The following is a 12,704-nucleotide window of genomic DNA, read 5'->3' on the forward strand; positions in this document are numbered from 1 at the left end:
ATGTCGGCACCTCCGCGTTCAGCACACGTACAGCTCGACGATGATCTCGGCCTTTTTGATCCAGCAAGAGAGACGGAGAGGTAGAAGAGTTCTCCGGCAGCGTGACGGCGCTCCGGAGGTTGATGATGATCTTGTCTCAGCAGGGCTTCGCCCGAGCTCCGCAGAAACGCGATCTAGAGGTAAAACCGTGGAGATATGTGGTCGGGCTGCCGTGGCAAAGTTGTCTCAAATCAGCCCTAAAACCCCACTATATATAGGAGGAGGAGGGGGGAGACTTGCCTTGGGGTCCAAGCACTCCCAAGGGAGTCGGCCGAGCCAAGGGGGAAGGTCTCCCCCTCCCAAACCGAAATCCACTTGGTTTGGAAGGTGGAGTCCTTCTTCCCTTTCCCACCTCCTTTTTTTTTCCTTTCCTCTTTGATTTTCTTTCCTATGCGCATAGGCCTCTCTTGGGCTGTCTCACCAGCCCACTAAGGGCTGGTGCGGCACCCCAAACACCCATGAGCTTCCCCGGGGTGGGTGCCCCCCCCGGTGAACTCCCGGAACCCATTCGTCATTCTCGGTACATTCCCGGTAACTCCGAAAACCTTCCGGTAATCAAATGAGGTCATCCTATATATCAATCTTCGTTTCCGGACCATTCCGGAAACCCTCGTGACGTCCGTGATCTCATCCGGGACTCCGAACAACATTCGGTAACCAACCATATAACTCAAATACGCATAAAACAACGTCGAACCTTAAGTGTGCAGACCCTGCGGGTTCGAGAACTATGTAGACATGACCCGAGAGACTCCTCGGTCAATATCCAATAGCGGGACCTGGATGCCCATATTGGATCCTACATATTCTACGAAGATCTTATCGTTTGAACCTCAGTGCCAAGGATTCATATAATCCCGTATGTCATTTCCTTTGTCCTTCGGTATGTTACTTGCCCGAGATTCGATCGTCAGTATTCGCATACCTATTTCAATCTCGTTTACCGGCAAGTCTCTTTACTCGTTCCGTAATACAAGATCCCGTAACTTACACTAAGTCACATTGCTTGCAAGGCTTGTGTGTGATGTTGTATTACCGAGTGGGCCCCGAGATACCTCTCCGTCACACGGAGTGACAAATCCCAGTCTCGATCCATACTAACTCAACGAACACCTTCGAAGATACCTGTAGAGCATCTTTATAGTCACCCAGTTACGTTGCGACGTTTGATACACACAAAGCATTCCTCCGGTGTCCGTGAGTTATATGATCTCATGGTCATAGGAACAAATACTTGACACGCAGAAAACAGTAGCAACAAAATGACACGATCAACATGCTACGTCTATTAGTTTGGGTCTAGTCCATCACATGATTCTCCTAATGATGTGATCCCGTTATCAAGTGACAACACTTGCCTATGGCCAGGAAACCTTGACCATCTTTGATCAACGAGCTAGTCAACTAGAGGCTTACTAGGGACAGTGTTTTGTCTATGTATCCACACAAGTATTGTGTTTTCAATCAATACAATTATAGCATGGATAATAAACGATTATCATGAACTAAGAAATATAATAATAACTAATTTATTATTGCCTCTAGGGCATATTTCCAACAATATTATGGTTAATATGGTTCAGTTTCTAAATTTTGAATGAATATTTCGGTTTCTATTTCTCAAAAACCGAAATTATATAGAACCGAATAAACCGAATCGTATTAACCATATAAACCGAACGCCCAGCCCTAATAGGAGGTGCCTACATGGGTCGGCCCAGTCCGGAGATTTTCCTGTTTGAAACGTTTTTTATGACTTATAGGTGGCATTGGTGGGTAATTTTTGTCAACTTTAAGGACAATTTAGATGACGTACGGAAGAAGCACTATTTATTTTATTATTACTAGCAAAAGAGCCCGTGCGTTGCAATGGGAGAGTAAACAACACGCATTTTTAATCCAATAACCACGACTCAAGATCTTAATAGGCCTACATCTTTTAATTTCAAATGGCATCATATTTATGTCACCGACAGTAGCCTGAGTGCTCACACAACAAAAACACATTTGAATGTGGTCAGTCATAAGGTCTCTCTTTGTTTCTCTCTCTCTCTCTCTGAGAAAATTTTAGTACGTTCAGTATGCTAAGTTACAGAGGAAGTATACACCAACTTGATGCATATTTAATGAACAAATCAAGAAATAAGAGCCTGAAAGAATATTGAGTACATGTATTCTAAATAATTAAAATTTATGTCTTGTGAACTTATATTATTAATGAACATATAATAAGTAAATGTGGATATGATCTTACTTGATGTTTCAAGTTGCATGGTCTCTCTCCTTCTCGGTGATGCCCACAAATATTTGCATTATGATGAAAATAGCAAAGCATGTTTTATTAATTAATGATAGCACGTGCGTCAGAGTACTCCCTCCGTCATAGTTTATAAGGCATGCGCGTGTACCTAGGTCGTCAATTTGATTTATATAAAATATATTGTTTAACATAAAAATTATATCATTACAAAATAGAACATCTAAAGTTTCTAATAATATATTTTTTGTAATATATGCCTCTCATTAAGTTGGTCAAATTGACGACCTAGATACACGTGCCGGACTTATAAACTGAAACGGAGGGAGTACTATTTTTGTCTTGCTGATATATTTGTTTGTATTTGTAATTCAAGTGAAATCTTAATTTGGTTGCAGAAATATTAGAGAACTCCACAAAAAATTGCCAAATGTTCAAGGTTGCGTATCAACATCGATATTTAAAAAAATCATTAGCAAAACAGTTTAAAACAATATGAAAATTCAAAGCTAAGCCATTCGATTACGTAAAGCTTGTATAAGAAAAATTGTACAATTTTTATTCATTAGAAATATTTTTTTGTGGATGACATCAGAAACATTTTATATATACACGTATAATACATGTTTGACGTTATTCAAATACACGATTAACATTTTTGAAAAAATATATTTTCTATGTCTACTTTGTTCCATGCACACTTTATATTTTTGTATATGTTTTTATTATGCATCGGAAACATTTCTCTACATTTAAAGTAATACATGATCATTTTTTTAAAAATATATTATTATTATCTATACATATTGTACATTTTTGTATATATGAGAACTTTTTTGTCTATAAATTTGACACTTCTTTAATCAATGATTTACATTTTTGCAAAGTTTATCGAAATAAAGCCAAAAGAGAAAAAAACAAAGGGAAAGTGCAAGAAAGAAGAAAAAAAAATGCTCTGAAGGCCGACCCAGTCATCATGCACCCGCGAGTATTGAACGAGAAAAGGTGGGAGAAAATTGGCTGAGCTTGGAATCAAACTGCGGTCTCCTGAGTGGAACTTTAAGTGCCCAACCAGTTGGGCTGGCGCTCCGATAGTGATGACTTTGGGGGACCGCCGTTTTTGAATTAAAAGGAAGAGCTAAATCAGAGTTTAAAAAACGAATCGGTATTGTAACTTACGGGTGGCATAGGTGGGTAATTTATGCGAACCTCAGAGGCATTTTTCATGACGTACGGCAGAAGCACTCCTTGCTTTATTAGTAGGTAAAGAGGTAAGATAATATATATATATATATATATATATATATATATATATATATATATATATATATATATATATATATATATATATATATATATATAATACATCCTACCACCCAGGGGTAGTTACCCCACATGTTCCATATACTACCACGCGGAAGTATATATACTAATTTATCATTCTTATTATGTTTATATACTATATACAAGATTTTTCAAAGTGAGTTACATGGAAAATTACAAGTTGACCCATAATTTTTATTATATTTGTGAGATACGCATATATTTGTATGTAAAAAAGAGCATACATAAAATATGATACATACTACCAAAAATAGTATATATACTACCTAAACATGATTATATACTACATACTACGCATACATACTCTTCGATTTGATAAATACTACATACAACATACAAAACACAAGTGGTGGTAACTACCACCGGTGGTAGATAAAATTTGTCATATATATATATATATATACTAGCAAAAGGCCCATGCGTTGTAACGGAAGAAAAAATATCACACGCTTTTAATTTTTATAATCATTTTGATTTATTAAAATAATAAGCTAACTAACTAATGTAGTAAGTCATATCCTATTTTGTTGGAAAATCAACCCACCCATTGTTAATTTCATCATGATGAGAAATTGAGCGGGACAAGCAAAGCAAAACAAAGAGGCTACCTGAATTGATCAATTGACTGTTATCTTATTTCACTCATGGGGTAGAGAATGTGGGATCAGATGACAAATTGAAGGTGATGTTCCATTCTCTCTCTCTACAACAATGCAATCTTACATTAAATACATTCATTCATCAGCAAACAAATTTCCACAAAACAAAATTTCTTGCCGGTGCTTGGCACACGGTTGGAGGCATGGGGAGGGGATCTTACCAGATGATGAGTTCCTGTCAGAGGAGGGGATACATTGAGGGGAGCAAGGGTTAGACGCCTCTATCTGGCCATAAGGAGTCGCCGTTGACGCGCCATAACCTCGGAGTTCCCCGTGTGAGTCATGGAGGCCCGCCTCTACCTGCAAGTACTTCGCTCCGTCGTGCCTTATCCGCGCGCCATCGCCGTTCTGCATCGAGCGGACGCATCATCCCAAGTCCCTGTAGCTATCACGTTGATTTGATCCAGAAGTTGTGCTCGAGCGCAGAAACGGGGGCAGCAAGCAGGCAGAGCTACGACCGCGAAGGCGGTGGGTTGAGATCGACAGCAGTGGTGGTTGAGGTCGGCCGCGACGGCGAGTGGTGTGGCAGCGGCCTGGGCACAGGCCAGGGTGGACCAGGGTCGATGCGATGCGCTCGAGCGCCGCAACGGGGGCAGTGAGCGGGGAGAGGTACAGCCGCGGAGGCGGGTGGGTTGAGATCGGCAGCGGTGGCGGTTGAGGTCGGCCGCGGCGGCGAGTGGTGTGGCGGCCCAGGCCAGGGTGGCCCAGGGTCGACGGGAGGAGGCGATGCGTACGGGTATAATTTTTGCAGCGAATCGTTTTTTCCTTTTGCGTTGCAGATAAATGATGGAGTGCGGGTTGAATAACAAAAATTACAGGGGCTTTTTAAAAATAATATCGTGGTGGATTTTCCCACGGAAGCAATAGCCGCTTTATTATATATATATATATATATGTATATATGTAAGGGAGGGATAGAAGAGATATATAATCACGTGACTTGGTCTGGGCCTGGGCGCAAACAGGCCACAATGAGGCTGCTGGGCCTGGGCGCTCCCGTGACACATCGTTGGTCAGAACTCTCCCAAAAGTTGATTTGGCTAGAAGAAGAAAAAAAAAGTGATTAACAAGGTGTTGATAAACAGCCAAAAGAAAATTAATTTAAAAATAGCCATTCAATCGTTTACCTTTGTTAAAAAAAATCCGAGCACTTACCAATTTTCTACAGTATAAAATACATATGGATTTTTCATAATATAAAATACGTACATTTGACTTGTTTCCGACACTACTATAAAGCCGCATTTAACCTCGTCCAGATCGATAATTTCTCATCTGTGCTTCCGCTCAATCCTTTCTTTCCTCCCGCGCTTTCGTTGCTCCAAGCCAGATCTAGGGTTTCGATCTTGACAGCCGCCGCCGCCCGCCGCCATGTCGTCCGTCGAGATCCCACCGCAGGGACCGAACGCCATGCTCGGCTCTTTCACGTTCGTGGATCCCGTCCAGCCGGCGCAGATGCGCGACCCCGGCGAGAAGAAGAGAGGCCGCTGCGGGGATCTCCTTCTCGCCGACGACTCCGAGGCTGCAGGTTGGTCGTCGGCGATCCTGGACCGCAGCCTCGCCCTGCGCCGTCGGCGAGGCCCAGCTGCTCCCCCTTCCGGCCACCGCGGCTGCCTCGTCGTGACTGAGGCGCAGAACAGTCGTGACCAGGAGAAAGGTCCGGAAGTTGTCGCAGAAGAAATCCTTGAGCGCCAAGGGAGCGAAAAGAAGCCTACTGTCGAGGAGCTGGTCTACTGGACAGTCATCTAGCCGTATCAATCAAATCCCCCTGGTGTTCCGGTCCTGCTGGCCCAAATAGCTTGAAGAAGGTTCGATTTCCCCCCTCTCTTTGTGTTTATTGCAGAGTTTATTTCAGGCCACGTGAGTAACTTGCTTTCTTTTGTTTTTCTGTCAATGTCGGAGCACGTACAACCGAATTAAATTTACTGATGGCCTTCACGTGCTGAGAGTTGAGGAGGCAACCGGAAGTAATCGGATTACAAGTCAAGAACACCTAGCAGGGTGTGCTGGAAGGCGAAGAAAGGGAAAATCTGGAGGTGCTGATTGGCGGGGATGGCGAGTAGCCGAGTAGTTCTTCTACCTAGTTGTCAGCTAGTCGAATCTTCTAGTAGAATCTGGTTGTCTTTTGATGTCTTTATGCTAATTGATGAGCCCTGTTACAGAGTCCTGTTCATGTGTTCAAGTCGATGAGTTCGGATGTAATCGGCTTGTTTGATAAATAAATTGATCCACTTAAGCTGAGTTGCGATGTGCCCTTACATCGGGCCACTGTTTTGTGACCTCTGCAGCACTGTCATTGCCTCCACCGTCTCTGTCATCTTCACTTTGGCCTATATGATTATCTCATTTTTTTAGATAAACCCATTGCCTTATTTCATTTATAATAATGTCAATTGGTAGGTCATGGTTATATAATGTTTATTTTTTGTAGTTGCAGATTTATAATTTTCTAAGCATTGGTTGGTTGAGACCTGCAATTTTCTGATCGCTGCGATTAAGATTTCTATAGTGACAGGCTTGGTGGGATTTATGGACTGGGTAATGCTCATTTAATATTTGTGATCAATCTTCAACTGATTGGTATGTGAGGTGCCATTAAGGTCGATCCACCCTATTGTGAACTGTGATTATTTGATGTTTATTTAGTTTGTATGATTTAATTGAAACTTTTCCAAGCACTAGGTTGTATGTAGCCATGTGGTTTACATCATGCTGTGTGTTGACAAGGATACTTCTCTATTTTCTCATGTGGAAGTGATCTGCAGGGTGTCCTATTAGTTCATGGTAAGCCAATGCAAATTGTTTTAGTATATTCATCTTTGACTAATCAAATGTTTCTTTTTTCTTTTGGAGTTGTTGTAGTTAAAAGTTATTGTTGTATTTTGAAGTTTATATGCACTGTCAAATTTATGAACTAATAATTGCAGTACATATAGGTGTATGCAAAAGTTCTAAATTCAGCTTGAAAAAACAGTCAAATGGCTTTTCCATACCTTTTTTTAATGTATGATACCTAATTTTCACTTACAAAATTGGAATAAACCTCCCAAGATTCTTACAGATGTTTCAGAATTCAGAATATCCTTCATAAATTGTCCAACATTTTCCTTCTTGAACATGTCTTTAGCCACGATTTGTGTTGTTATATTCATATAACTTCAGCCGTTTGCCATATTACCTTCTTGCCATATTGAGCAGTGGTTGCATAGTATAATATCTTCCTACTATGTAGATTTAATGATTTATAAACTACTACATGCAACTTCCAAGTTCTATTTTTCTGAATTTTCTTAACCAAAGTATAAAGTGGGTCGCAGGTGGTGCAATAACTTACATAGTTACATTGCACAGCCGTTTGCTGCTTGCACCATAGGGTTAGATTATTGCAAGAGCATTACTGTCTCTGTGAGTAAATTTGTCTGAATTATTCCCTAGTTCTTTCATTTTGTATTACTTTTATATCGAATTGCTCTGGTGAACCTGGTGGGCAACATGGAGAGCTTAATGACTCAAATTTGATGATATTACTTCAAGGTATGTGGCCCTTCTGCCATATTTGGCATACCATATAGTTTAGCTGGTTTTGCCAAATTTGAATTATTAGCAATACCTTCAGAAATAAAAAAGAAAAAAATGATTAAGATCTTCTAATCTTTCCTATAGATGCTGCATTATATGAGGACCAACATTTGAGGCGATATTCATCTTCAAACTATATATAATCTCTTGATCATATAACACTGTTTTAAGGACATTTCAGTTTTACGGTACTGAACTTTTCAAGGCGCTCCTTTCGTGCGGGTCCAATCTACTATGTTAATTCACATATTGAATTATATGTGGAAAAACATGAATTTGAAATATTAGCTCATATTTGGAGGTATATAATGGTCTTTCTTTGTTTACCCAAATGGAAGAAACATAATTATATTCGTAGAGCTATAAGTAGTTTCTGTTAAGACACATATTTAGTTTATTATCCATCTAAGTAATGTTTTACCCCAAGTTGTTGATTTTTGTTCTTCATATTTTTACTGAGCTATCAGATTCAAATATTAAATTCGCATGTAAGATCGATATTTTAATACACACATAACTTATTTTCTGAACAGGAATTTTCTAAAACATGGAAATACCAACATTGAGAGATATTCTGAATAAAATAAGTTGAAACATCAAAATTTTCAAACCTTTCAATTGTGTTTTTTTTTTAAACTTGAAAATTTTCAAACCATTCAATTAGAAGTAAGACCATGAAACTTTCTGAACAGGAATTTTCTAAAAGATGGAAATATCAAAAATTGAGAGATATTCTCAATAAAATAAACTGAAACTTGAAAAAAAAATTGAATCCACACAATTGTGATTTCTTAAAACTTGAAAGTGTTCAAACCATTCAATGGTGAAACAACGGGAATTCAAGACTTTCAAAAATGTAATCATTGAGATAATATTTTTGGAAGGTTTCTACGTGACAAAAACAAAACCGCCCAGCTGTTTTTGCCTGGTTAAGATTGCGAATATTAAATTTCAAAATAATGGTGTCTGATCCTAATATAGTTGAAACTGATTGAAATAGTATAAAAATAGATACGTATTTATTCTTCAAGTAAATTAATTGTTTCATAATCGTATATGGTATGGCTCTCAGAACCAATTTCAATGGTGTAAATGTCTAGGCCAAACAAGGAAACAAAAATAGAAGCCACATTGAAGACAAGATTCATCCATCAAGACGAATTGTCTCGCGATCTTCCACTCAATTCTTCTTCTTGAATGTTGTCTCACTAATTCCTGGACATTCTTTGTGGTTGGATTTACCATAGTGAGTAGAGTACATTCTTATGCACTGAATTTGCATCAACCCAAAGGAAGTACACAAGTGAACTAGTAGACTAGGCATCACGAGTTTACTCAGAGGATACAAACAATTAAGTGGCTTCCTCATACAAACTTCGTCAGCACAACCAGTTTAAACTTCATGCCACAAAATAAGGCTGACACTGAAGTAAAAAATCACAACCTGCTTAAAACTAAGTTACTAGTTTGCCATACAGATATAGTTTGTTGCTCATTCGAGAGAGTGGCCATGCCCATAGTTCTACTTCCAGATCACAAAAGCAGCGAAGAGCCCCATCAGCAACTTACAAAATACCAGCACAAAGAGCAGAGACCTCTCTGCCTCTTGCCAAGAGCGTGAAACTAGCAAAGCTCACGGCGAATGATATAGACCATCATCTTCTTCGGTCCCCCCTCGTTTTTCATCAGCTCGAAGAGGCAGATGTCCCCCTCCCGCAGGTTGTTGTCGCTGGCAAAAGAAGTCCAGCCTGCACGTATCCTCATGGCACCCCCCTTTTCGCGCATCTCGTCATGCCATACCTGGCTCTTCCCCTCCACCTGAAGCACCAAACTTCCGCTCCCCTCCCGAAGGTACGTGGCAGAGTACTTTATGGCAAAAGACTGTTTGTTCATATGCACGCGGAATATTGAACACATTATTAGAATAACATACAAACTTGCAATCATGTAGAGGAGTGGTAGGTAGCAAAATTTCTCTTGATACAGTGGCTGAATGGTTGGAACATATCTCTCCGTAATCTAAGTTGGAGAAACTAGTAGTACTACATCCCATTCATGGTCATGACGCTAAATGGGCAACTGGGGATCACAAATGCTTATATGGACTGATTTCTCTCAAAAGAAAATAACTGTCGACTCTAATCAGAAGAATATTTTTTTAGACTTACTAGGGAGACGAGGATACTGCTCCTGGTCATGACTGCAATGTAGATGTGTAGATCTGATCCGATGGCTTCAACTTTCCCCAAAACTTTCTTCTTCTGCAGTCGCGTTAGACAGGTACCCCTTGGCATCATGTAGGGTTCTTCATCATTGATTCCATGTTCTTCATGTCCCAAAGAAGGGATTTCTTCTCCTGAACAAGTTTTCACATGTATTACACAGAAAGATACAAACTCTTTGGGTGGTAATACTTCTGTGAAACTACCATACCTTCATTTGTATCCTCCTTAATACACAATGTTGGAACATTCTTTTTGCTTGTCAAACCATTTTTACTGGAGGTATGATCAATGCTTGCTTTGCAAAGCAGATGGACCATGACTTTGAATGTTCTACCCTTACGATTCATCATGGGATGAAAGACGCACATATCTCCCTCCAGTAAATGATTGTCACGGGCAAAGCCACACTCTTTTAGATTGAAATGACCTCCATCAGATTTGACACGGAACTCACAGTACCATTTCTTGCTCTGGTCAGGCAGCTGTAGTTTGATAGTCTGGTTTTTGCGTGGAAAGTGTGCGAGTGCGTAATCCTTGGGAATTACCTGATCACAGAAAGGCGCAGAATGTGAAACCGATCCAAGTTTTAATCATGAGCATTAATACTGCAATAAAAGTGAAATCCCCCTAAAAACATGATTTCTACTGTAAAGTACGACAACATGTTACAACCGTAACAAAAGAAAAATCCACAAAGTATACTGAATCTATGATGAGTGTGCATCTTTCACTGTTTCAGTCATTTTTACTTCAAAACAGTAACGAATGACAAATGTATATTTATGGAAGTTGTTATAAGGAATATAATTAACTTCTTTTTCAAGGGGAATTCATACAATTAACTTAATATTACCAGATCAGGATATGGTTTCACACTGGGTTTCGTCATCATAACCACAAGCAGAGGCATTTCAGGTTGAATTTCCTGGGCAAGTGCAATTATACTGGCCTCATCTTCATCCGTTACATAGCACTTCCCTGATAACACATAAACAGGCGTTGGGAGCATCTGATCATCGGACTCAGATGACTGATGCTCATAAGGACTATCTTCTGCTGTAAAAGAGTTTCAAGAGTAAGGGTGGTTAACTGCAGTAAAATGGCACCGTATAATGTGATCAATAGTTACAATCAGTTGTAAAGTTAACCTGACGAACCCTCCGAAGGATAAGCTATTGCATCTTTCTTTGCTCGTTTTCTACAGTAATCATCTGATCGTCCTCGTGCTGACGAATGAGTATTACCATCAGTGAAACTGGTCAAAATGTCTGTAGAATTTGTGCTTGGTGCTTGATCATTGGTATTACCCTGTCTGCGAGCACAGGACACCACTTTCTCACAACCACTAGAATCAAAGACCACAACCTTGAAGCGACAGTTTCCACGGTGTCGAAACATCAACGAGTCGCTCTCTACTATATGATTGGCGTCGACAAACGCCCCCCACCCAGATCTGAGTAATGTTTTGTTCCTACGCTCAGTAATTCTAACATCATACACATTACCATTGGGGGCTTCTAGCTCAATGGTGCCTGACAGCTTCCACGCGAAACAGTTGACAAAGCTCTCTGGCATGACCTGCAAAAATATGAACCGTTAGGAATACTAATACTAGTTTCTTGTTGCTGCCAAGGCAATCCAGTATCCACTGAGCCTACCATGCTATGCCCAGAGTTTCTGTCCATGTGCGTGAAGAAACACTTGACCTTGCCATGCAAATGAGTCCAGTATCTCTTGCAGCACTCACAGGAGTTGCTCATCTCGCCGCCTGTTAATGTCTTGTAAGCGGAAAAACATGGATCATGAAAGCACATCAAGTCTTCCTCCACACCAATTTTGGTTTACAACTTTACTCTGAACCTGCCCATCAAGTTACCTGCCTTAACAAGAGATGAACCTGTAGCTTCTCACTGCAGAAAGGCCTGAAGGTTTCCTTTGTCTAAGAGCAGTGGCAGAACCGTTGAGCCCAGCATTAGGACTGAAACAAAAGATGCAAAATGAACATGCAGAAAGGGCTAAGCAGCAAACAAAAGCGTAGGATTTACTGCAATGCCGGCCGGAAGGGAGTAGTTGGTGCGGGGAGAGGTGTTCCGTGGAGCTCAAATCCGGTGAACACCACGGCGTGGAACCTGACTTGGAGAACCAAGCATGGATGACACCGGAAGGCGGAGGGGGAGAACTTGAACCGTCAAGACTCCAGTCCGGGGGGAGGAGAAGAAGCAGGCTGAACCAGCAAATGGATGTGTGCGGTGCACGCCTGTAGCCTGTAGGATGCCCTGATTTGCACTGTCATCATCGTCCCTGATAGGACCGGCCCTTGGCAGGCACTGTATCATCACACGTCTACTCGTCTAGTGGTAGACTCGTAGGCCCGTCTTGGAGAAGCAAGAGGTTTGGTCAAAAAGTTGGCACCGGTTCCGTGATTACGAGGTAGGGGGTATTTTTCTTTTTTGAAAGAAAATAAAGTGTATTTGAGTTACAACACATCCAAGAATATAAACATTAGGCTGGTCGTCATGGATGTATCGTATACTACTAGCCGGCACTATCGCTAATTGTATTATCAATACTAATTGTATTATCAGTAGCGCTTACACTTAG

General features: G+C 40.6%; 1 protein-coding gene across 4 annotated transcripts; it reads right to left on the bottom strand.

Annotated features, from left to right (window-relative positions):
• Positions 1 to 9,208: 9,208 nt before the first annotated feature.
• On the bottom strand, positions 9,209 to 12,340 carry LOC123451120 (B3 domain-containing protein Os03g0619600-like). 4 transcript variants are annotated; one of them, XM_045128130.1, is made up of 8 exons: positions 12,149 to 12,340; positions 11,980 to 12,081; positions 11,762 to 11,881; positions 11,252 to 11,681; positions 10,957 to 11,156; positions 10,312 to 10,648; positions 10,047 to 10,234; positions 9,209 to 9,759 (listed from the first exon to the last, which is right to left on the bottom strand). In XM_045128130.1, exons 3-8 carry the CDS (start codon positions 11,861 to 11,863, stop codon positions 9,502 to 9,504), a joined length of 1,515 nt encoding a protein of 504 aa, XP_044984065.1. In that variant the 5' UTR covers positions 11,864 to 11,881; positions 11,980 to 12,081; positions 12,149 to 12,340; the 3' UTR covers positions 9,209 to 9,501. The 4 variants fall into 4 exon arrangements, with proteins under 4 accessions (XP_044984065.1, XP_044984064.1, XP_044984062.1 ...); XM_045128129.1 differs by having other exon boundaries at positions 9,209 to 9,744; positions 11,762 to 12,081; XM_045128127.1 differs by having other exon boundaries at positions 11,762 to 12,081.
• Positions 12,341 to 12,704: the final 364 nt, after the last annotated feature.

The sequence above is a fragment of the Hordeum vulgare genome, chromosome 4H (genome assembly GCF_904849725.1).
Source record: "Hordeum vulgare subsp. vulgare chromosome 4H, MorexV3_pseudomolecules_assembly, whole genome shotgun sequence".
NCBI lineage: Eukaryota > Viridiplantae > Streptophyta > Magnoliopsida > Poales > Poaceae > Hordeum > Hordeum vulgare.